General features: G+C 40.5%; 2 protein-coding genes across 6 annotated transcripts in view; one reads left to right on the top strand and one right to left on the bottom strand.

Moving 5' to 3' along the window:
* The window catches only part of LOC117157042 (uncharacterized), a 39,681-nt gene extending 18,691 nt beyond the window's left edge, over window positions 1-20,990 (bottom strand). Inside the window, exons 1-2 of the mRNA XM_076622107.1 lie at window positions 20,452-20,990; window positions 20,312-20,355 (exon numbers count right to left, since the gene is read on the bottom strand). The gene's annotated coding sequence lies outside the window, so the exon portion shown is untranslated. The remainder of the gene's footprint in view (window positions 1-20,311; window positions 20,356-20,451) is intronic.
* Window positions 36-9,018, top strand: LOC117157044 (pre-piRNA 3'-exonuclease trimmer). Of its 5 annotated transcripts, none has more exons than XM_076622108.1 (13): window positions 50-452; window positions 531-789; window positions 882-1,160; window positions 1,228-1,426; window positions 1,493-1,597; window positions 1,680-1,787; window positions 1,866-1,962; window positions 2,048-2,147; window positions 2,221-2,304; window positions 2,380-2,468; window positions 5,199-5,297; window positions 6,504-7,958; window positions 8,038-9,018. In XM_076622108.1, the coding sequence occupies exons 1-12, from the start codon at window positions 322-324 to the stop codon at window positions 6,577-6,579; spliced, it is 1,626 nt and encodes a 541-aa protein (XP_076478223.1). In that variant the 5' UTR covers window positions 50-321; the 3' UTR covers window positions 6,580-7,958; window positions 8,038-9,018. The 5 variants fall into 5 exon arrangements, with proteins under 5 accessions (XP_076478226.1, XP_076478223.1, XP_076478224.1 ...); XM_076622110.1 differs by having other exon boundaries at window positions 52-421; XM_033334698.2 differs by having other exon boundaries at window positions 54-452; window positions 531-765.
* Window positions 20,991-23,712: the final 2,722 nt, after the last annotated feature.

Here is a 23,712-nt window from a genome sequence, read left to right as displayed (position 1 = left end):
ATTGAAGGATAAGAAACGTGGACTGTAATGTATTGATTCCTAATTCATAATTCTATTTTTGATCCTGTTCAATTCCTACTTCCAGCGTCTATCATCTTGTCATTTTTTTTATTGTTATTAATATATTTGAATCTTTAAGAATTTTTTAAACTAATCATATTTTCATAAATAAAATTTGGATCGGATAAAACTTCGTGATTTCGTTTGATTGCAATATTCATTTTTTGTAACCAAGTAATACTGTAGATCAGTTAGGTTATATTCACGTGATTATTCGCTGAAAGTCAGAGTTACTGTGTACATAAACAAACTGAATTTAACATGAATGAAGTTTTGAATAGCAATTTTGATGCTGTGTATCCACGGATAGAGAATGCTATAAACAATGCAGCTTTCATTGCGATAGATGCTGAAATGTCAGGTATACATTCGGAGAGAAATTTGAAAAATAGGTTAGGTTTACTCAGGATTGTAAGGTTATCTTAATATTAGTTGTACTTCTTTTCATACTAATCTTTTCTGTATTTCAGTTTATTTGATACTCTCAATGATCGTTACATGGCATGGAAAAGAAACATTCAGCAATTCGTAATTGTACAATTTGGCATTACAACTTTTTACCGTGTTCCTTCTAACAATGCCTATAAAGCGGACAGCTTTAGTTTTTACTTGTTTCCTAGATCTATTCCATTAAAAAATAGACAATTGTCGTGGGAAGTGGAAGCGATAGATTTCCTTTATAAACATGGCTTCGATTTTAATAAAGTATGCTCTCAAAATACAATTGGGGTAAAATGTTTGTATGGTAAAATGTTCGCTTAGGCAAATTTTTTAACTTGGCAGTATCAAATCTGTCATAGAAATATCGATATATTTTTTAGTTCTTAGTCGGAGGTATTTCGTACATTGACGAAATAGATGAGAGTTTACTGCGTAATCACATAGTACATGGCGATGTAGAAAATTATTTATCACTGTTATCCTACGACGAAGAAGAAAATTTCAAAGAGTGCAAGAGCAAGGTTTATGAATGGATTTCTAATAAGTTAGAAAATGCACCATTAAAGTTGGAAGTTATTACTCCTATGGTACAATATGTATTACACAAAGACTTAAGAAATAATTACAACGATATTTGGATTACATCAGACAATAAATCAGTACGTATGTAATATTATTTCTATTTGGATACTAATGAAACATTATATAAGATCGTCTGTTTTTCAGATAAATGTTATGAAAATATCGAGTAATGCGCAGGATGATTTGTTCAAGAAGGATAATTTGGAAGAAGCACTGCTAGGTGTTTATTTAGGTTTTTCCAAAGTATTTAAACTTTTGTCCTCTAGTAAGAAAACGATAATAGGGCACAATATACTTTTAGATTTAATGTTCATGCATCAACAGTTCTATAAGCCACTACCAGGTATTAAATGAATACATATTAACAATAATTGATAAATCATATAATTCGAATTTGTATGTGTTTTAGATTCATACAAAGAATTCAAAAGTAATATACATACATTATTTCCACAAATATATGACACAAAATTCTTAAGCTTTGAATTGCGAAAATTATATAGCAGAGATGAAGGTAAAGAACATTGATAAAGAAACGTAAATTGTAGACCAATAATGTATCTGTATAAACGTGAGAACATGTTTTTTTTTTTAAGTAAACTGGAAAATAAATTCATTGAATATTTTGTACGAATATTTTACAACTCAAGGACGAATTACAACTTATAATTCACCAGAGATTATCTTTAATGAAGAATTTTCACGTAATTTAATTTTATGACGACTTGTTAAACCCTATTGTATTACATGGCACCTTTTTCTCATTTCAAACTATATTGTAGATAAAAAGAATTATCATAGCGCTGGGTGGGATTCTTACTTTTGTGGATATGTATTTGTGAAAATGGCACATATATTTTGTGTAAAGAAATTTGGGACGTATGCTTCATATTCATATAATATTTACATTGCAACATATGATAATATGTACTAATCGATCATGAATAATGTTTATTATCTTTAGGGGTTTAGAAGAAAGGACAGCGTCCCATTCTGAGTTAATGAGCAGTGTAAAAGATTTTATAAATTCTATAAATGTAACGAGAGGCAATGAAATGTATATGGTAGGAAAGATATATTTTTCCATAACTACAAAGCACACAGGATAATACTTTAATTGTACTATAAACATTTCAGAAACTTGATGGAGAAGATCCAATGTTATCGAGACCACAATGGCTTCATGTCAAGTTGAAGTCACCATCTCTAGATATTAAGCAGGTATTCTCAAACATGAAATTATATTTGAAGGCTGTATTTTCAACATTGTTTTGATCAGTACCAACTTTTTTTCAGTTAATGGAGAAATTCTCATCTTATGGTTCAGTGGATGTAATGCCTTTTGCTCGGAGACGCGTTTTAGTAGCTGTCTCAAGCCACAATACGTAAGTATAGTTTTTGAACTTATCAACAGTATGTCTTATCGTTACATAAGACAAAAACATTTCACAAAAAATGTTTAATCTCGATCCGCAATACAATAAAATGTCCTATTTCCGCCGCTCTTTGTAGTTAGTAACAAACGGAACAAGGCGACTGACAGTCCGCAAATGATAAAGTACGAATCTACGTAAGTACTTTTAGGTAATCGGCTTATTTAGCTTGAAACAAATTTAAACCTCGTTGTCGTCCAGCATAAATATCTTCACGGTTGGCCGTCAAACTGACACAAGACAAGCTCCCAGAAACTCGTATTTCACGTTTTACACATCACGGTATTCAGGTTAGCAAAACAATGAGGTGAGATTAAAGGAAAGGGGCAAATACGGTGAATCCGTGCAAAACTCGTGACACGCGCGATTTTCGTTGATATTAATTCTTTCGGTCGTCTTTCATTTTTCCGTTATATTTTCCCTCACGCATTAAGCAAATATAATTAGGTATTAAGTACGCAGTTGGTATTTTAGTATGAAGCTGCTTCGATGTAAGGTGCCGGAACTATTTTGGATCTTATCCAAGGGCAACCACGTATACTCATCATTGCACTTACAAAGTGTGATATCGATGCACGTGATTTTATATGACGTAACCGTATTTTCGTTTTGCCAAAATTTGTCCTAGTTAATTTACTCTTAATATTTTAGCCGCGTATTGTCTTGTGTGATTTTAGATGCGTACATTATATATAGTTCTCCTCGAAGAAGCAACGATCGAAAGACGTTTGCTTCAAGGTTCGAATAAGTACATACCATCAGAAGCATAGAATCTTGTCTTTCTTGCTACGCTGTTAAAACGTAACGAGACCGATATAGCATTACTCGGAAACGGATTAATTATAATCGTACGTCTTGTCAGCAGAGCATCAGCAGCAAAACTATAAATATCAGTGGGAAAGGTGAACGACCTAAGATCCCTTAAAGATAGTACGGATCTCATTGATGTTCTTATATCAAATTATAATTTGATACACATTACGCTCTTCTAAATAGAAAGATATATTTTTACAAATAATATTACACAAACTCTAATTTCGCTCGATTAACATACCGAACATTCTGTATTTCATTGTATGTATAAAGTCAAAATTACATTTGCTGTTTCAGAACATCGCTTGATTTTCAACGTGAATATGGTATAACGTATATAACTTGTTGACAAGTAGTTAATACAACAACGTGATCGATGAATCTTATTTCATGCGAGTATCGAGTTGTTCCAACTCCCTCTTCCTTGCGGTTTATTTCTCCGGTCGGATCGATTGATCAATCGATCGTGTTTTCTTAATTCAGACAGCTTGAAATCACAAACCACCATCAGCATCGATATCAAATCCATTAGAAGCCCGTTTACTTTTCGTTCGCCAAGCTATCGGAACAACGAGCACTTATACATATAAATGAGCATAGCTGTCGGAAAATCACTGCACCCTACCGTTTTAAACCCGATCTCGTCCTAACGTTTATTGTTCCACCTACCACTTGGTAGCGATTCCCTACGGAATTCATTAAGCGAACGTTGTAATATTCTGAGTGCTTTGGCGGAAAATGGTTTTCTTAACTGTCTCCTAATTATATTATTAATAGGATAAATATATTCAAGTGTACAATATTTAATATATATATACGGATAAACATAAGATACGCGTCGTAAAATAAGAATAGATACAAATGTTCAAGTATGTGAAATGTGAAATTTTTTAAATTTTTTATCTGCAATATCTATACACATAAAATGTACACGCGTAATCGAAAAATCGGACATTTGAGAAACGATAAAAGCAAATCGCTTGGAACCGTGAAACAATAACTTTGTACGCGAAACGAAATCATTCAACCCATAGAACTCGTCATCGGGGATGCACGCGAATCAGCTGACTTCATCAAGCTCGAATTAGATCGAAATGAATTATGTAGCGCTTCGCTATCAAGTATTGCATTTCACGAGCACGATGCATTTTCTTTCGAAGCGTTAAGCGTTCGGCACAATTCACCCGCGTTAGATTTTCCTTGCCGCTGGCATTTTTCCAAGCGTTCCCGCGTGTCTCTGTATCATTGCTACTGGACAACTTTTGTATCGGCGCGTGCATCGCATTATTACAGTTAAATGATTCAATGACCGTCGTTATTCAATGAGTTTGATCGCGTAATTCTTGATAATCGTACAAATCTTTTGGTCGATTTTCGCGGAAACGAATTGCTTTAGCAAATTGTAAATCGTCCGAGTTTAACTTTACCATTTTCCATTGTACCACGAATGCCAAATAATATTCATGTATTTCATTGTAAAAAAGAACTTTATCCCATAACACTGTTCGATACGATGAATTTCTATTTTTACATTTTTTATTATTCATTTTTAGTACGAGAGATTCTTTACAAGTTCCTTTATAAATCTTTATAAACAGCAATCTACTAAAGCGTATCTCGTTCAAGTAACACAATGGTTAAATGTGTAAAAGGAATATCGATCAGATAGTGGAAAATTGAATTGCACAAGATTTAGCAAGCATTTATTTGTTGATTTTATTAATGTTATTAATAAAATAGTAACCCAAGCTTGCCTTGTAACGCGCGTCGATCAGGCCAGGTTGCACAACGTAATCGATATGACATTATTTTTACCCATGTATTATTAATGTATTATAAATCGTGATCGCTTGAAAAATTCTGTTGCAGCGCGTCGGAGATATTGCAGCGATTCAAGAACAGCGAGGAATTACAGGTGGCACGGTACAACCGCATAAAACACGCGACGTCCATGACCATTTTTTTGTGGTAAGTTTTTCCAAAATTTCCCATTTCTCGTGCTTCTCTATTTTTTTATACTACATATACCTATACTGTATTATTATTAAAACGTAGAATCTTGCAGGCGAATACAACGTAGAAGTAGATAGGAAGCCTATAGAATTTTAAAAATTTATAATTTATTGCTCGTGAATTATCAGAGTTATGAATTCAATTTACCAACGATTCTTTATATATGCGATGTTCCTTAATTAGAACGTAATTGTCGAAGGCCAGGTTATTAATATTCTTGCTATACTAAACTGTACGAAACATCTCACATTTCAATCGTTTCGATTCCGAAATAATTTACAAATAACCGTACTCTTTAAACTCAAATTTACTACATTGTTATTTCATGAGAAAACAATCTTCAAGTACAATGGTTCGTCCTATCGGAGGAAAACGGACAAGATCCACGGGTTCGTCCTGCGACATGTCGTTAAACGGTTGGCTGGATGTCACGCGTGACCATTTTGGGAATTGCACTAATTCGGCGAGGTTCTGCGCGAGCCCCTTGATGACACGATCACGATTGAAATTCGGTCTCGACACCGGCGAGCCCTAAATTCGATCGCCGTGTTTCAGCTTAAACGAGGCTGTCCGCGTTACGTCAAACAAATTAATGGCCCTTCCACAGGCCTGTGCGCCACCGCAGAATCTCTAATTAGCACGAAGATTGCCGTAGATGCATAAGTGGAGATCACGGTGCCAATTGTTGCGAAGCTGGGCCCTCGCGACGCCCATCGCGTCGATGTTGAAACTGTAAAATTGTCGAATTCAATGCGGCTCTCAATGTCTATCGAGATGATTTCGAAACGAGCGTTATATAACGATTCGTCGTGGATCGCGTATTAATCGTACGGTTTTACGTCTGATTAAAAATTTATACAAGCTACCGATGAATTTCGAGCGAAACGATCGGCACAGCGTTGATCGTTCGTGATGAGATGAAATCGTATGGGACGGGGACCATTTCTATCTTTGATACCTTTATATTTAGCCAGTCGATATTTCTCTAAAAATCAATGTCCAGGCTTTCTATATTTTCTCAGCTTTCGAGCTTTTAAAGATATTTTTACATTTCATAACTGTTTTTAGCTTTTGAGACGATTTTGATTAAAACTATTGATAAATGTAGCGTGCCTGTGCTACGGTATATAACTGTTAGCAACTAATTATTTTTAATTGCAGGAGCGGAGCTGTTCTGTCCGGAGGTGTTCTTGCCTGGATGTTAAAAAATATTTCTAAAACGTATATCAATCAATAACAATAACGAGGAACAATCCTTTTTCACGTATAATCCTTTATGCATATTGATAATGGGGAACGTTACAAAAGCAAATCTCAGTAACGAAACGGTTATTCCAATTGATTTTTGTATGGTAGGAGATACAGAGTAAAAATTCAATTTTATTTTCCACACGTTCCATCTGTATACCAAATAATTATATATACGTGTTCGAAGATAATGTCTTTAATATATCTTTTTATATTAAGAAACTGGCCAAATTGTTCAGTCATTTGGCACCGTTTTTTAGTTGTCCTTGTATTTAGACAACGAGTCTTTCTATACAAAGCGAACAGTGCAACGTTACAAATCGTACGCTATATAATTATCTGAAACTTACTTTATGAAACCATGTAACTATATAACGAAAGCAAAGTGCGTTAACGAAACGAGCGTTACACATAGGAAAGAAAATCATAGTTATCCGTGCGGATGGGACTGCAATTCATAGATCAAGTTCTACCAACAAGACAGCATTTCAATACGTTCATTGATTACACCATGATTCTCTTGCATAAGAATCTATATAAGAGATCATGAAAGAAGAAATGAAAATAAGCATTCGTAAAAATGAGAAAGTAAAACAAGCTTCGATTGGATTTCCAACTGGCCGGCCAACCCAGAAAGAGTGCCTCCGTCTCTGTCTTCCTTTCTTACGTTCGTACGCGACCACCAGCCGCAAAATCTATTTAAATGTTAGATCGAAATCGCGAGTGGAATCTTTGCGTGAGCTGTTATTATTATTTCTCGTTCTGGTTTGTCGACGTTCCGGGCCAGAGCTCGTTTTCGTCAAGGAACCTATTCACCGTTGTGCCAAACCTCCGTGCACTCGCGAAAAATCCAATTATCCCTGGCTTTGCTGCGAACCATTGCAATTTCGATCGGTCGTATTTTCTTCTTTTTTTATTCACACACACACACGCGCACACATACACACGCGCGCACATACACACACACATAGGCGCGCGCGTCGTTAGACATTTGGAAAGTTTTTCGATTATGCTTTCTCCCAGTGTGTTGCACCCTTTCACCTTTTTTTACAAGTAGAACGTTACTCGAATATGGTTGAGCATAACGTTTATCGTTGCTACGCACGGACTGATTTAGGCTTGGAAATTCTTAAAAGAATCGCATATTGTAAGGAAAATGAAGATGTCGTAGGTATTGGCGATATTCGAGTGGTTATATACGATTCTCGCACTATTAAACGAAAACAAGGGGCAAAGAGTAACACGTGACAGGTTGTATCGTAAATTTCGTTGCAGTCTTGGCAAATGGTCTGGCATTCATACTCTAGAACAACGACTTGTTACTATCAAACGACGTTCAATCGTGTACGTGGACTCCTTAAGCAAGCGGTAACGTAGATAACATTCGACAAAATCTTGCAGAGAATCGTTTTCAATGATATTTATTATATTGAATTATTGTTCGCAGAATGAAGATGGATAAGCAGGACGAACCAGGTGATATCGATCCTCCTAACGACAAGGTATCATAGTACGAAACGAGACGATGTTCTCGTTGCGAACTCGTTGCTGTTACTCGCCGACCACTTTGTGCTACTTTGTGCTTATCTTGAAATCCTGATGGCCAAGGAAGAGACCAAACGTTCCCCGATATTTCAAAAGTTTTCTCTGGCGGCCACCCAAGGCTAAATCACTCGAAATAACGCAGTAGCAATTTGTGTAGGCGTGCTGCCGGACGGTCAGCCTGGTCACACTGGTGTCCGGTGGCAGGTGGAGCAGCTTTCGAGATGGATCTCACGCTCTGTCTCTTTGGGTTCTACTTCGACCGGTTAAACGACGAACGTAAAGGTCGCGAGCGCCAACAACGAGGTCTATGGAACTGGGTTAACCAAATTCGCTATTTTCTCGTCTCATCGGGTACAATTTGTATTCGGATCATCCTTAGTCTACTTGGATGTTCCTTCGTATCCTCTTGGGAATCAACGTTGATTACTAACCGTCGTTTTTCACCAAACGAATGGAAACTTAACCCATTGGTCGTTAAGGTAATTTCCTTCTTACCGTTGCTCTTCTTTTGGTAGATGCATTTGTCTAGTACATGGAAGAGGCGAAAGGTGAGGGCGCGTGATAGATAGAAGACGACTATTTGGCAACCTTGAGCGATCGGCCGATTCTACCGAGGCTATAGCACGTACACTTCTCTCAGTATAATTCCTAGTGTTCAATCTACGGATTTTTCTTAAAACGAGGAGCTAATCGTCAAGGTGAATTGTAAATCTCACTAACCATTAAATCCTTCGAGTCTCTGATCTAAATCGACAGGGTAATCGTGGATAATCACAGAGTCGCAAGTTCTCGAGAAACGGAGACCTTGCGATCCTGGTTTTACAGAAGAATTAACAGAAAAAAAAAGAAAAGAAAAAGAACAAAAAGAAGGCTTGAAAGAAAATCTCGATAGTCGGTGACGAGGACCTACTTCGTAACTCGTGCACAAAGTGGAAAACGGTATCACGTGGCTGCCCAAAAATACGTCGAGAGGTGACTCGATTCGATCGCCTTCACCTATCGGTCCGGCCAGGACGAGAGGCGAGTCGGTCGGACCGTTGAACGCACTGCCAGCAAAAAGAAGAGACGATTGAAAATACCCACACGTCGGCGTTCTGGTCTCACGGTTTCGAAATCACTCGTGCAGCCGAGAATCGTAGCGTTTCACGGGAGCACGGTGTGGGCCAGGCTGCGCTTTTGCTTTGGCATGGACCGAGCACCTGTCGCGCGTCGCCGACGGTGGAAATAGCCGTTTTCGACGGGGAGAAACGCGCGCCTGCGCTGACACAGAGTAACGCGATTATGTGGGTGCGCCGAGATTAATTGCTTCCACCGATTACCGAAATAATTGTAAATCGTCCGCGTCCCTACGATCGCATCGGTGTAATTAAGCTCTGTTCTCGAAACGCAACGAACGAAGGTTTCGTTGGTTCGGTTCTTTAAAGAACGTTGATCTTTATCCTATGCAAATGGCGGGGAAATTGCAGGAAAATGGATGTTCCTTTGTATAAGGAAATTGGTAGAAGATTGTTTTCTTTTGTCCAAGAAAATTGAAAATTTCGTGCAGAAATGTTGGTCCCTAGTGTCGCTTTAATTGTTTGAAGTTTGTTTGACAAATCTCGGCTACTTTGCCTCTATCTGTATAATTGTAAAAGCCAGAGATTAAACTGTAGGAGAGTAAGCGAGATTAATGGATGGACGACCGGTGGAAATTGTCGAATATAAAGAATATTGCTCTCGAAATGTCACAGATAAGGGAAATGGACGATGATATGGGATTGAAGAGGTTCGATTGAAGTGGCGGAAGTACGAAAATCATCTTTCTCCGACGGAGGGGTACTAGAGGTCCCAGCAGCAGCTTCTTGTTCGAAACCTCTCTAGGACTATTTTTGTCCATAAGCTGAATAGCGGAAATAGCCTAGCCTAGCCCCTGGCCTAGAGCGTAGGCTTGACCGGCCATAATAGCGCCTCTTTCAAGGATATATCGTGACGTCACGATTTCTTTAGAGACAAAAGTCAGACGTCAGTGATCACCTAAATGACGTTTCTCTTTCGATTATGAAATTTGGCATGTTAATAAATTAGACGAGGCTATATTATTCTCTTCTGAAACGTAAATGAAAATTTCTTTAGAGTTATAATTATCTTATGGGTTAAACGCGATCGTATATGTTTCTCTTCAAATTCTAATGGTACGCGAATTTGTTACGTTTGTATGTATGTTTTACCTAGGATAAAGACGAGTATCGTATTAGACACCTTGGGGCGCGTTGTCTGGTCTCAGGATGGCAGACGTAACGTCTTCTCCGATCAAACCACACAAAAATAATCTAACGTTTTACAGAAGCATGGAATTATAAATACTTCTGAGCACATTCGTCTTGTTTGAATAGGCTTTGCTTCGTTCGCACCGTCAATGAACATTTTTAATCTTTACGCGTTTCAGGCAAAATCGTCAAACGTATAATGTCCATTGCTTCGTTCATCCTCCATTTATTCCTTAAATAACCACATTTTCTAATTTTGTTAATCATCTTTGTGAAATATGTTACGTAATTATTTAAATGCAAATTAATACTTTCAAAGATGGAATCTAATAAAGAGAAATTTCTTTTATTGCAGAATACTAAGTGCTGTAATAATTACACCTAGACATCCTGACGCCGTTCATCCTTCAAAAAATGAAATTTCCTATTCTCCTGTATACAATCGTCCACCTCCTAATGTCATCTTCAACGATTGTTACACAGAACGAACGACGAAACTGGACGACTACACCTTCAAAGGTAAGCCGAACAAAAATATTGAGACAGAACTCGAGTTTATGGCATTTTGATCTTTTTTCGAGTCGTGACAACAGTTGTTCCGTTTCACGACGCTCGTCAGAAGCTGCGTCGACACGGATCCACTCGCATAGTCACAATGAATATGCTTTATATCGCATTTGTGATATTACTAGCTATTTATACAAACTTTCATAATTGTCTATGAATAGTTCCAGTGCCTTGATGAGAATAGTAAGCGCAACACAGGTTGTAAAACTTACAGTTTGCTTTCTACAGAATTAATAGAAGATTAAGAACAAGATTCAACGAGACAGAGATTTTTAATATTGGCGTGATTTCTTAATCGGATAATTATAATAGAATATAATGGATATCATAATGAAAAATAATAGAAGATGCAACAGCTCTGTTGATACGAATTCTTGGTTATCGATGTAGCGTATCTTAAAGCGGATATTCTTCGTAGAAAATCGCTGATAATTTGCATTAATAACACAATCGTTATTTTATGTCTCGTAAAGTTCGCGAGTAAACAAAACAATTGACTAACGTGTCATTCGACGAATTACATCGGACTTAAGTGCACATGCACCTAGCGTACCATGGCCTTCTTGAGAACAAATTTTGTGCAACGTTTTCGGTTTGTCTTTGCGCGAGCTATCGGCTTTATAGCATCGTACGCAGTTTCAATTTTCAGAAGAATTTCATTAAATTCAACCGATTGTAACACTCGAGGTTTCCAATTGCCTGAACTTTCCAACGTCCAAACATCAGACCTCCACATTTCCAAGCGGCAGACCGAAATTTTCAAGTCGTCGACCATTCGAACGTGAAAGTTTTTAAATATCTCGACTTGCGAGCTTTCCAGTTGAAATTTCCCGATTCACATTTCTAGACAAACATTTTTGAACATTTTGAAATATCATGCCAAAGAAGCCGCGCGATCGAAAGCGGCCGACGCGAGGATGGCGAGAGTGTCGCGGCAGCTGGTGCGTACGCTTGATAATCCACGCGCACCCTTGACGCCCGGCGTCCCGTCCACGCTCTCGCCAAGTCCGACCTCGGTGTATCCTTGCGACTATTTTCGCGCGTAACACGTTTCGACATGATAGATGAGAGTTTTCTGCGTTTCCTCCACGTCGCCTTTGCTCGAAACCTGCCAAAGATTCTCGTTCGTACTAGTGGCAGGGAACGTCGAATAATTTAGGACCGCGGACAATACCTGTCGTTTTGCTACCGTTTCGCCCTCCGTCGTCTCGTACGCTTCGTTCGTTTATCCTCGCGCTGTGAACGCTTGCCAGCGGCAATTTTTACGCCGTTCGAATTTTACTACTTTCGATTCGTCTATACAGCGAACGAGATATTAAAAGAGTATTAAAACCCTTTAACAGGTCGATACTTTGAAAATACGCGTACGACTATTTACGACACGTTTGCCGCGCGTTGGATTACACGTATCGCGTGTTTTATATTTCGAATTACCGCATACCGAGAGAAGAGGAAATAATATTAGGTTGTCCGGAAAGTTTCTTTCGTTTCATCAGGAAATAACAGACGCACAACGTTTTATATTATTTTGGCGAATTACGTACGATCTATTTCGTTCTGTCAAGATAAACACCGTGACATTTCACAGACTTGGTTTCACGTTTGTACGAAGCTGCACTCTTGTAAAAAGCACGTTTGCCGAAGAAAGACATTTTTCTTTTACGACAACCTGATACTCGCCAATGTGCAAAAGCTATAGGCAAACTTTTATAAAAGCTGTTGCTACTAATCGTATAAAATAATTAAACGTGAAATGCGTGCACATCTTTGATAGTTTATCGATCATAAAACGCTATTAAATGTTAACGAGAGGGGAGGTAAAAGGGTGAAGTGACAGAGATGGATGAATAGAATTAAGGACAGATACGGGTTTCTCCGGGCGCCGCGTATTTGATTGCGGACAGATTTCTTACCGGATGTAAAAATAGATACCCGGTGCTTTCGTTCAGCCGTAAACACGTGTAATGAAAGGCAGGCTTCGCCGTGACCCTTTTCCTTCCTTTCTCTTCTTTCTTTTTTGCTTCCTCTTCTTTTATATTTCCCTTTTTCCCTTAACCTTTACGCTTCTCTTCTTTCTCGCTTTTTTTATTGCGCATGGAACAATCGGTTTTTCTACTTTCACCTTTACCTAGTAGAAAGATTAATCGTCGAGTAGAAGGGAAATTGGCGGAAGATGATGATCCGTAGAATTTATGGACGAAAAACAAACGTCTGTAACGACGTATCTGTGTAACAACGAGTTCGAGTACTGTCCTTCTATAAACGTAATCTCTGACTCCTCGCCAGCCGTAGTTACGTCGATTTCGTCCGTTTCTTCTTCCCTTTCTCTGTTTTGCTTTTCCTGTGCTTCGTGTGTCGGTCATATGGAATTCGTCAGAATGTCAGAGACCTTCTGCTCGTTCGCTTTTTCCCTGTTGCGTGAGACGATAGAGACGATAGAAAGAAAGGTATCTTGTGACGTTACTTAAATAAAAATGCGTGGAAGTGAAATGTTCGGAGACGCTTGGAATCAGATATCGAAACATCATTTTTTAAATTCTTCTTTTACGTTTTTCTGTAGAGGAAAAAGTCTCTACTTTTTTTTTTATTAACGTCTTTTCAATACTCTTTTTTCCCCCGCTTTATCGTTATTTTTATCTTTTTACTCCTCGTTCTTTTCGATCCTCTCTTTTCTCCTATACATTCTTTCGAATATTTCTTTGAAAAAAAAAAAAAAAAAATGACATTTCTCAACAGCATTTTTCCTAAAATATCGAAAGAACGATCGACCTCCGCGACACTTTTTTTCCTCGAACCGATCTCGCGTGGAAACCGCTGTCCTTCGAACTATCCGACCTCAGAGGAAAAAAGGAAAAAGGAGGGAACTCCTATCGCGGAACAGGGTTGCGTGCATAAATTTCATGCGTTATTTATACTGGATTTTCCTTGAGAGCGAGCGATATTTCCTTCCCCTTTGTCGCATCCCTCGCGCGATCCATCAACGTCTCGCGGCAACGAAACGGTTCTACAGCTCGCGTCGCGGATTTCCAATCAGACGTCCGATGCAAACGTCCACGACTACTTTCACGATGTCGTCAGTCACTATCGACGTATAAACAATCGCGTGCCATTTATTTATAACCGTTGCACGTGTCGTCGTAGATCGAATTGAAGCAAACGTACGATAGTGTAGGTTTTCTGGCAACGATCTAGCGCGAGGATGCTCCGCTGCTCGCGAAAATCGCAAAATTAAGTTGCTGGCATCGGCGCGTTCCGACGAGATTCCTCGAAAAATCTTCTTCTTAAGCCGAGAGATTTCAACCTAAGCGGAGAATTCGCATTTCATTCGGATTTTCTCGTTGATTTTGGACGCGAAGGATCGCCGAATTTCTATTTAATACACTTGACGTTTTTATCTTTTTTTGGACAAGCATCGATATTTAATCGAATATCGTTTTACCATAGATCGTCTGCATTTAGATCTTCAAACGTGACAGGATCTTCGGCTCGTTGATTCATCGCCTCTTGATTATAATCATTCACTTTCTCGCCGATCATTTGCTTCTTACATATATATTTGCTACGACGAATATCGATCAAAAGTAAAATCAGTTTTACTCCACGATCTTTCAACGTTTGCAACTCTACGAAGAAGCGAGCCAGAGAAAGAAAGAGAAAAATCTTCTGCACTGAACGATTCGCGGAGCTAAAAACTATTTCAAGGTTTTGACTTGCTACCAAAGCAAACGTAATACTTTGCCGCGAAACCAGCCCAAAGTACTTCAGCAACCTACTTCATCCCAACCATCGAAATAAGCCATCGCCATTGTCCGGGATCTCTCGGCCGCAAATCTTCCAACCTGCAAACCTGCCTCTCTCGATTTCAACGAAAGCACACGATCGTATACAGGGAACAATTACATCAACGGAGCAAGAATCTGAAGAGAAGACAAAATGCGACCCACCATCGAACCATCAAAATTGTCCTACGGATTCTCCTCTCTCAGCTGCAGCGAAAACACGCGTCCATACACAGGACGAATTATACCAACGGTTTGACAGAGTCTGCGACGATTCGAAGAAGACGAACGCGTAGGAAATTTGGCCGCGTTGGGAACGAGGAATGAGCGGGAGATGATCGAACGATAGGAATGTCATTAGGGAATCGTGGTGACAGCCGCTATTATACTGTCGGTGATGTTCGCACGTTGCCGCGGATGCCAACTATCGGCACTCCGCGACTATATGTACAGATGTCGGACTATATTTGGGACGTTGAGCTACGGTTACTTCACTGGCCCAGTTGGCCGTTGATCGGACCCCGTACGTATTTTTAGTTTAGGTCGTAAGCACGTCTAACGCGGCGAGGATCTTCTCCGCGCAGCAAATTACTCTTCTGACTGCGACGTTGTACGCGGTCAGGTAGGTAATGAACGCGTTTCTACGTTGCCATGGGCCAGGCCTGACTGCCGTGTTTATTATTAGAATGCCAATGTTACTCGTACGAGATTTTACATAAGCGGCACCGATATTTCGCCGCGTTAACCCTGAAAGTAAACTAGTGGACGAAAGGCAGGAAGACGGAGAGGAAGAAGAAAAGAGGATAGCGGCCGATCGCGCTTTGATTCGCCGCTGTCACGGACCGCTTGACAGACACGACGACGACGACGACGACGACGACGACTACGCGTCGCAAACTTCCGACCGGAAAGAATGCGTGGTCGTGACGCAACGACACGAGCCAAAGACCCGTTGTTGTTCTTCGACTGCGTGCGTATGTACCTTTGTACGCGTTGCGCCGGTACGTCATTTACTTCGAACCGGTCAACCGATAAACGATTTGTTATACGATTGTACAGACATTGTTATTGGTGGTACGATGGTGGAGGAGTAGTCGATTCTACGTGAAAAAATAAGTAAAAAATATAGAAGAAATTCTTCTTATTCGAGGCTCTGTTAGTGACAAAATGGGATTTGAAAATTTCTCTGATATATGTAAAGTTTACCCACAGTCAAAGAGGAAATGGCAAAATATAGCGACAGATATAGCAGAAGATTCAACAAACACCGAAACTCCCTAATCACTGGACTACTTGATACGTCGGATCAGATCCGCAGGCTGAAGAGACACTACCCACTGGACCTAAACGCTAGATTCAATTAGTTATTTAAATTAAGTAATATTTACTTATTTATAATACTTACTTACAAATCATACTTATCTGTAATGAGTATTAACTTATTATAAATAATTAGCCTTGTCACTGCGCCACGCCAGAAAAATTACTGAAAATTCTCAATGCGAGAGTTGATTGTAAATTTTAATAAATATAAAAAAAAAATATGTAAAGTTGAATACCTAGTTGTCGATTGGATACGCGTGATCAATACTTGCATACTTGTCTACTCCAGTTCGAAATTAGCAGAGAGTAGCAAGTATACTTGAGAAATTTTCAAACTCGATTTTCTCCAGAGCCGAGCGTTATGTGAAAAAATCTTATTCTATATTTTCCATGTGTTCTTTCACGGAGAATTGCCCTTTGCCGATTGTACGATCGATAGAGGGACACCCTGTGTACTATTTGCGATAAAGTATCATGCGTGGAATCATGTTTGTCGGGACGAAATTGTAATTAGTCGCTACGTAAATGAATTACTCGCAATTGCACTTGCCTGGAGAACGTATCTCGACGTATCACAACGTTTGACAAGTAACGAAATTCGATATCGACATATTTACATGTCTGAGAACAGATACTGTTCTACTCAATGCTTCGAATTTCTATCAAGAACTAGCGATAAACAGGTCTCGTCGTTACTCCTATAAATGATGTGACGAGGTGTACCTCGTATATCCAACGATTTCCTGCCCTTGCTCGGCACCAACCACGCAAACCTGCAACGCGTATATCCATCAACGTGCACATCCTCCTCTGTTGCCATCAAACTCTGGTAAAGAAGCCTAAATTGCCAGCAAGGAGGCTTACCGCCATTAAAATTCATCAAACGAAATTGCAAATTCTTCCTGGTATCGTAGGTCCAAAAATTTCTGAAGAAAAGAGCTCGCAGGACAGGATCCACACCCCTTTCCTCCTCTTTACGATAAATTCGGTTCTTGTAAAATTAGAGCAGAATTATCGATACATCGTTCGATCCGTTACAAAATACACAAACCAGCCGAACGTTAACCGATCTACAAATCAAGTAGACGTAGAGTGGCTAGAGCAAGTATTGGCACGTACCCTTATTTTCTAATGAAGTGGCGCGATTCGATTTCACAGTAGGGAAATTTTAGTAGCCGTTTAAAAGTACCGCTAAACGATACGTGATTTAATATACCTCGGCCGAGGTATATTAGAACGTAAATGCTGCAACGACGTTGCGCCGATACAGTTTATAGCCGCCGTAAATCGACAAACGTTCGCCTGTCTTTCCTTAACGATCGCGACAAAATTCGCAGTGGAGTTTCACGGAAGAACGAGCCATAGATCAATAATACGTTCGTCTTCCAGGAAGCTGCACGATTTATATCCTTCGATTATATACAGGATCGTAAATCATTCTCGGGAATGTTTGCAAGCAGAGTCCAGCTCGCCATCCTCCATCATCCATCCGGTCGACAATTTCGCTTGATGTTATCGTCGAAGCATCCGTCAACCGGCAAAATTTCTCGCTTCCTTGTTAAAAAGTGAACGTACCCAGGCTTTTTGGTTTTGTATTTTTAGCAAGCGACGCGCAGGATAATACGAAATTAGACCAGGCGGCCTTTGTACGAGCCGCGTTATTAGTTGTTCGCGGGAGCACGAGGCGCGTGTGTTACGGTTGGTCCACTCGGTCCGCTGTCCCTGGCGGGCATTATTGTTGCCAGAATCCAGAATAGACGTATCTCGCGCGCTCTGCCCCTCCCGTAACCCCTACCTGTCATCCAAAGTCTCAACTTTGATCCTCCCGATGCCTCGCTTGTAAATCTTCAGGGACCGTGCGTCTCGCGTTCAACGTGATTTGTTGGCTGTTGGGAACCGAACGGTTCGGCTCCGTTGTTTCTCCTGCTTCCCCTTGCGTCAGATCGTCACCTGCTGTACGAGTATTCTCGATGATTCAGATTATTTCCTTATTTCACGGTTCCTCGAGTGCATTTTTCGCTGCTGACCGCTTTAGGAAGATCGCAGGTGGCAGCTAGCAGCTTCGCTTGCCTCGTCCGAACTGACGTTATCGGTGAGGTTTTAGTAATTAGAAGCAAGTACGGGAATGATAAATTTGACAACGAGCCATACGGCGCTTCAGAAGTAAACTTTATCGTTCGCGAGTTATTTGATTATCGTAGACTCGATCGAACGTCCAGTAGACGTTGAAGGATACCATCGGTGAAGAGCAATGAAAAGACAGCCGGCTGTTTAACCAAGCAATTGCCAAGTTATAAACCTGACAGTTCTCATCGACAGTTCCAACGTCGGTCTTTTCATGATAACAGTGAAATGTTGATTAACGGAGGAATCGATTAGTTGGACCTTCGATCGATTGGGAATTCGAGAACGGTCCCTCGGTAAGAAAAATCGGGCAGCAAAGACGATGGCTGGGAGAAAAAATATCGCGAACGAAATTCGTGATAATCGACAGACCTAAAATTTCAATGAACGAACGGAAGTATCGTTTGTTGTGCCATTCGACAAGGTAGATACGAGGGAATTTAGCACAAAGTTTCGTTTAAATTTCTGGTTGCGCGAACACGTTTGTTTTTCTTTAGCCACGCAGATGTCAAATACACTCGAGATTTTATTGCAGGTTACGTCTCAACTTTTCGCTAATAGAAATAACGTGTTTCTCCTTATTGTTAGAAGATTCATTTCGGGGCAGATCCTATGGATCATCCGATGCCTGACGTCCGATGTCATCGTAGATGTTTAGCACGTCATTTATAAAAACGTTCATAAATAAAATCGGACTTGTCGAGTTTCAGGCAACTAGCGGCTGTCCCACGCTATTTCCAGGCTCTGCTCCATGAGATTCACGCTAACGTGGACTATCAAAGCTTTCGGAACACGTGTTCCACTTAATAGAATCTCGTTAGGGGCACAGCCCGATGGAGGCATTAAACCCGAATCGTAAACGCGAATACGTTGAATCTCTAGAGATCGGGATCGCTATTAGCCGGCGACTGAATCAGGTTGTTTAATTTACGTTAATAAACAGTGGTAAACCTAATTATAGAAGAGGAAGTTACAGAGAAAAAGAAGTCCATTCGTGGTTAGAAAGAAGTAACTTGGAAATGTAGAAATTTAGAAAAAGAACTTGAAAATAGCCGGAGAAGAGAATAACCTGATGAATTCGAAGATGCGAATTTTTTGAAAATACGTGATAAATCTACAATGTTAATTAAAACAAATTAATATTAAATTGCGTACTGAATGTTATCGATATTTGTTAAATTCGAATGGAAAAATATGTAGTTTTAACGTGCAATTGTTTGGCAACGCGTAAAGACGCGTGTAAGACGGAATATGTGAATTTTTTCATCCAGATTCCAAATAAAGAAAACGCTATATTATTGCGTAAAGTATCATTCGCACGGAAAAATGTAAATACGCCACAATTAGAAAGAAACGGATCAACGATATTCGCGGCGAAGATTCGAACGGCGAAAGAGAAAAGGGAAAAACGAAGATTCGCGCGAAAATGTCCCGAAACGTCTGTTCGACGTTTACGTAACGCTTTATGTTTTACCTAAAAATAAAGCCATGCTTTAAACCGCGGCTTCGTGTAAGCGACGAAATAACGATGTCTATTTTTGTTGGTTATAATGAGAGAATACCGACTGCTCGTGTACCTTTTACGAGACTCGACTGATTGGCGTATAGTTCTATCGATGATACGTACATCCAACGTCAAGCTTCCGTTGTTTCGTAAAAGCCGCGGATGTACATCGTTCTACGGAAGCTTAAATTGCTGGTGAAATGCAATTGACACGCGATATTCTGCGCGCGATTGATTCATTGGCCGGTAGTTTTATAATAAATTCTCTTCCACGCGAAATTTCCATTTCTCGCGATTTCGCGTTTGCTTCGATACACGATACTTATATCTTCGTCAATCGCTGGTAACTTATTACACATGATTCCTTCGATTTATAAATATTCAAATATATTTCTTAGAAACTAGGTTTTCATTAAGAGATTAAAGAGGATGAGTGGTTAATACAGAAGTTTAATAAAATGTACGTGATTCGCTTAGAGAAGACATTGGGATCATCTCGAAATTTGGGCAATTTGTTAGAATATTATCGCATATTTTTATCTATGCAATAATAAAAAGTTCACAAAATAAACGACGGAAAAATACAGCAACTACGTACATTCAAGGTCCATAGATTTTCATGCTCTCTTTTACCTTCTTTAATCCGCCAGAAGAAAACGTCCGATTCAAAGTGGTTCCTGAAAGAGAAGCATTTTTAGATCATCCTGTATATCCAGAATTAAGTATCGCTGATCTGCATGGCAAAGGGACGATCCGATCCGCAGGTTAACCACCTTCTTTGGTATCCTTTACACGGTGTTCGTTAACCATATAGTAGGTTGCAATCGACGAAGTAGGTAGAAACACTCGAGGAACTGCGACCTTCCAGAACTCTTTCCGAAATCCCTGACCGTCCTCGCGGTCGACCTCGTCTCTTCGTTCACTCGGAGGACGCGACATTTCCCATCGATCACCGCTATCTCCCCGGAATCGAGTTTGCGTTTCGATCTGTTCTACGTTTAGCCCGGCACCGTGCGTAGTTTATTTCTGATCGGCCGGTAATATATTTATTTCCGATTTTCGGCGCGATGCGCGCGATCGAAGGCCCTCGCCTCGATCAGCTGGCCTGGATGGAACGGATTTAACGCGTACCAAGTTTTCATGGACGACGAACGCTACGCGAGTCGAGCACGACGCGCTCATATATTAAAATGTATTTAGAATCCGCGCAAGAAGCAGAACGTTGACCGTTGCGCGGCTCTTCTCTTCCTTCTTCTTCGCTTTCGGCCCCCATCCGTTGCTTCGCGCACTCCGGCCCTCCTCCTCTTAGGCCTCGTTCACATTAGTCAAGTTACTCGACTTTGGATTCAAGTCACCTGACTGTCGATCCGTTTCATTTACTCGACGCTTCAGCGTCGTTCGGATTAATTAAACGATATTAGACTAACCTGACGTCGTCTGATACTATAAGCAACCCAATTTCGAGCGTCTAAAACGGTGTCGAGGAAGGTGGCGTTTGCTAGAAATATGAAACGTAAAGATCCCAGTAGCATAGAGTACGAAGAAGGATAATGGTACAGAGTATGAACGTGACAGGACGGAAGAAACTATGAGCGAGTGGTTAAAAGTTCGGGAATACGGCTGAGAAATTGGTCTGCCGCGGGGTTGATATTTTCTTTAAATGGAAGATCGAAATGGATGGAGACGGCGAATCGAAAGAAAACTCGTCTCCCCTTCGTGCGGGCGAAGCAACTTGAAATTTATTTTATTCGACCGGGGTTAAAGAGAAGTAACCTAAGTTATATGAACCAGACTTTATACTCGAAACGCCGACGCGTGGGCGACTAATGCTTCTTTTCTGCTCCTATCTATGAATAATGTTCCTGGTACGCGAACCTTACTGCATGGGAATGTAGGATCGAAGAAGCAGAATCTTGAACCGAGGGGCTCGTGGGGTTAGACGCAACATCGTTTCAGCTTCGTACCTCCTTCGATCTTTTCGCTAGAAATTCAACTTGCGAAATTCCGCTTTTCGTCGTATAATTTGTCTGCCTATTGCGATATTTTTGAATATCATAGCAGAGTAACATACCATTGTTAGATTTATATACGTTGGATGTTTGAAACGATAAGAAAGTTCTATTCGCCGATATAATATGGCAACGGAATTGCAACATTCTAGTCACGCAATTTAATTAGGAATTCAATGCTTCGACTAAGTACGGAAGACGTATTACCTAGGCCGAGTAAATTTGGATCGGTACAGCTTATTTCTTACTAAGCTCACATAATCCTGCACCTGAAGATAAATGTGATGTATGCGCAGGAACTCGGCAAACGACAACTATATTCGCAGACATATCGTTTCTACGAAAACTGAAGTCAATTAAAAATGACATGCCTCTAGTCTACGTCGGCAAGCAAGTCGCTTCTTCAAGCTACATGTACGTCGTGGTCAAAGGGTGAATAAAGTCCGTTTCAATTAAACCTTAAACGAACGGCCTATGATCGACAGCCGGGTGTCTACGTATTCTCTACCGTCCTTGAAAACATTCAGAGTATTTATTTGACGATGCTCGTGGGTGAACGAAATGGACGATTCGGTGGATGGAAAATTTGGCCGAATGGCGACAAGGACGTTGAACGTTGGCGAGCGATTTCCGATTGGAAGAGGTTCCGGAGCGGCAGAAGTCGGTCGGCTTGTCGAGACAACGAAATTAGTGTGGAACAATTACAGAAACGAAAATGGCACGATCTTATTTTAGGTTCGCCGCGTATTGGACCATAATTACATAACCAGCCGCGGTTCCTACGAGAGGGAACGGAGCAAGGTTCGCCAACCGTTGTTCGCGTCCCTTGCCCGTGGAACATGATCGATCCATCGTCGTGTTCGGCCCTTGATTGGCCCGAACGTTGCTAATCATCGGCGAGATAATAAATGCCCCGCGATGTTACCCATCGGTTGGGGGTCGCAGTCGATGGATTGTCTTCGAGGTTCTAGCTGATATCGCATTTGGACATACGCCAACCACCTATTTTCGATCTTGAGAAAAACGCGTACCTTGAACGTTTCCAATAGGAGCATTGTGTATCGGGGAACTGGCTGATCGTTTGTTAAAACCTGCATCTTACGTGGGTCCTTCACTCAGCCGATAAGTGGAATCTGATGGATCCCGATCAGGATCGCTCGCGTAAACCGCGAATCGGAATTTCTGGAAACAGAAATCCTTGACTCGCGTTAACGTGGACGTCGCGGAGCAGAAGTATGCGCGAAGTTACTCGGAAATGAATGATTCTGCCTCGTACGCGACGAATATAATGAAATGGAAATGATGAAATTTTAGGGTTGTCCGAAAATACTGGCAGAACATGGCGATCTTAAAAAGTTCGAAACTGCCGCCTGCGGGACCTTGAGTTGCTTCCACGTAATTCTATTTGAGGTCATTGAATTCTTGTGTCTTACATCATATTTAAAAAAGACGCACCCCGAACCTGGCTATGAAACAATCTTAAAAAGAAGGCAGAAACAGCAATACCATCGGCGTTCCACCTTGAAGCAAACCAGTATCTTTATTATCGCTCTATGAAACAATTAACACGTACATACCATTTCGAGCTACGCTTATTCTCCTATTTTCTACGCACAGATCGCAAGCGGAAGCACGAACGTAATTTATTCGAACGGGGAAATCTACACGAAGCAATCGCTTCTAAGTGGTAAAGTTCAACGCGAAGGATTTTCGCAATGGCGGCCGTGGTGTTCCGGTACCGGAAGTGGCTGGAGCGAACTGCTACCTGGAGTAGTACCCTTTCGCGTAACTCTCGCGACACAAATTTAAGGCTAGCGAGTAGCAGGTACGGCGGGCTGGTTCCCGAATCCAAGCGTGTGCTGGTGAAATTCGAAGGTTAAATGGAAAAAACTGCGACGAGAAGCGAACCGGGAGGCTGTGCGGCGGCCGCCGGGACCACTGGCTTCCGGCCAGAGTTTTCCCTCGTTCGGTGTCTGGCCGCCAGGTAGCGACGCCTACGGACTATTTAAAGGAATTTCGGCGAGG

This window comes from Bombus vancouverensis, chromosome 10, assembly GCF_051014615.1.
Source record: "Bombus vancouverensis nearcticus chromosome 10, iyBomVanc1_principal, whole genome shotgun sequence".
In the NCBI taxonomy this organism is placed as follows: domain Eukaryota; kingdom Metazoa; phylum Arthropoda; class Insecta; order Hymenoptera; family Apidae; genus Bombus; species Bombus vancouverensis.
Note: the sequence above shows the minus strand (reverse complement) of the source record. Positions and strands in the feature narration are given on the sequence as shown.

Bases quoted from the DNA above. Each gene is read 5' to 3' on its own strand.
- LOC117157044 (XM_076622108.1), top strand. From the start codon at position 322: ATGAATGAAGTTTTGAATAGCAATTTTGATGCTGTGTATCCACGGATA. The intron at 2,305-2,379 runs GTATTCTCAAAC...ACTTTTTTTCAG, and splicing joins CATCTCTAGATATTAAGCAG to TTAATGGAGAAATTCTCATC. The intron at 2,469-5,198 runs GTAAGTATAGTT...ATTCTGTTGCAG, and splicing joins GCTGTCTCAAGCCACAATAC to CGCGTCGGAGATATTGCAGC.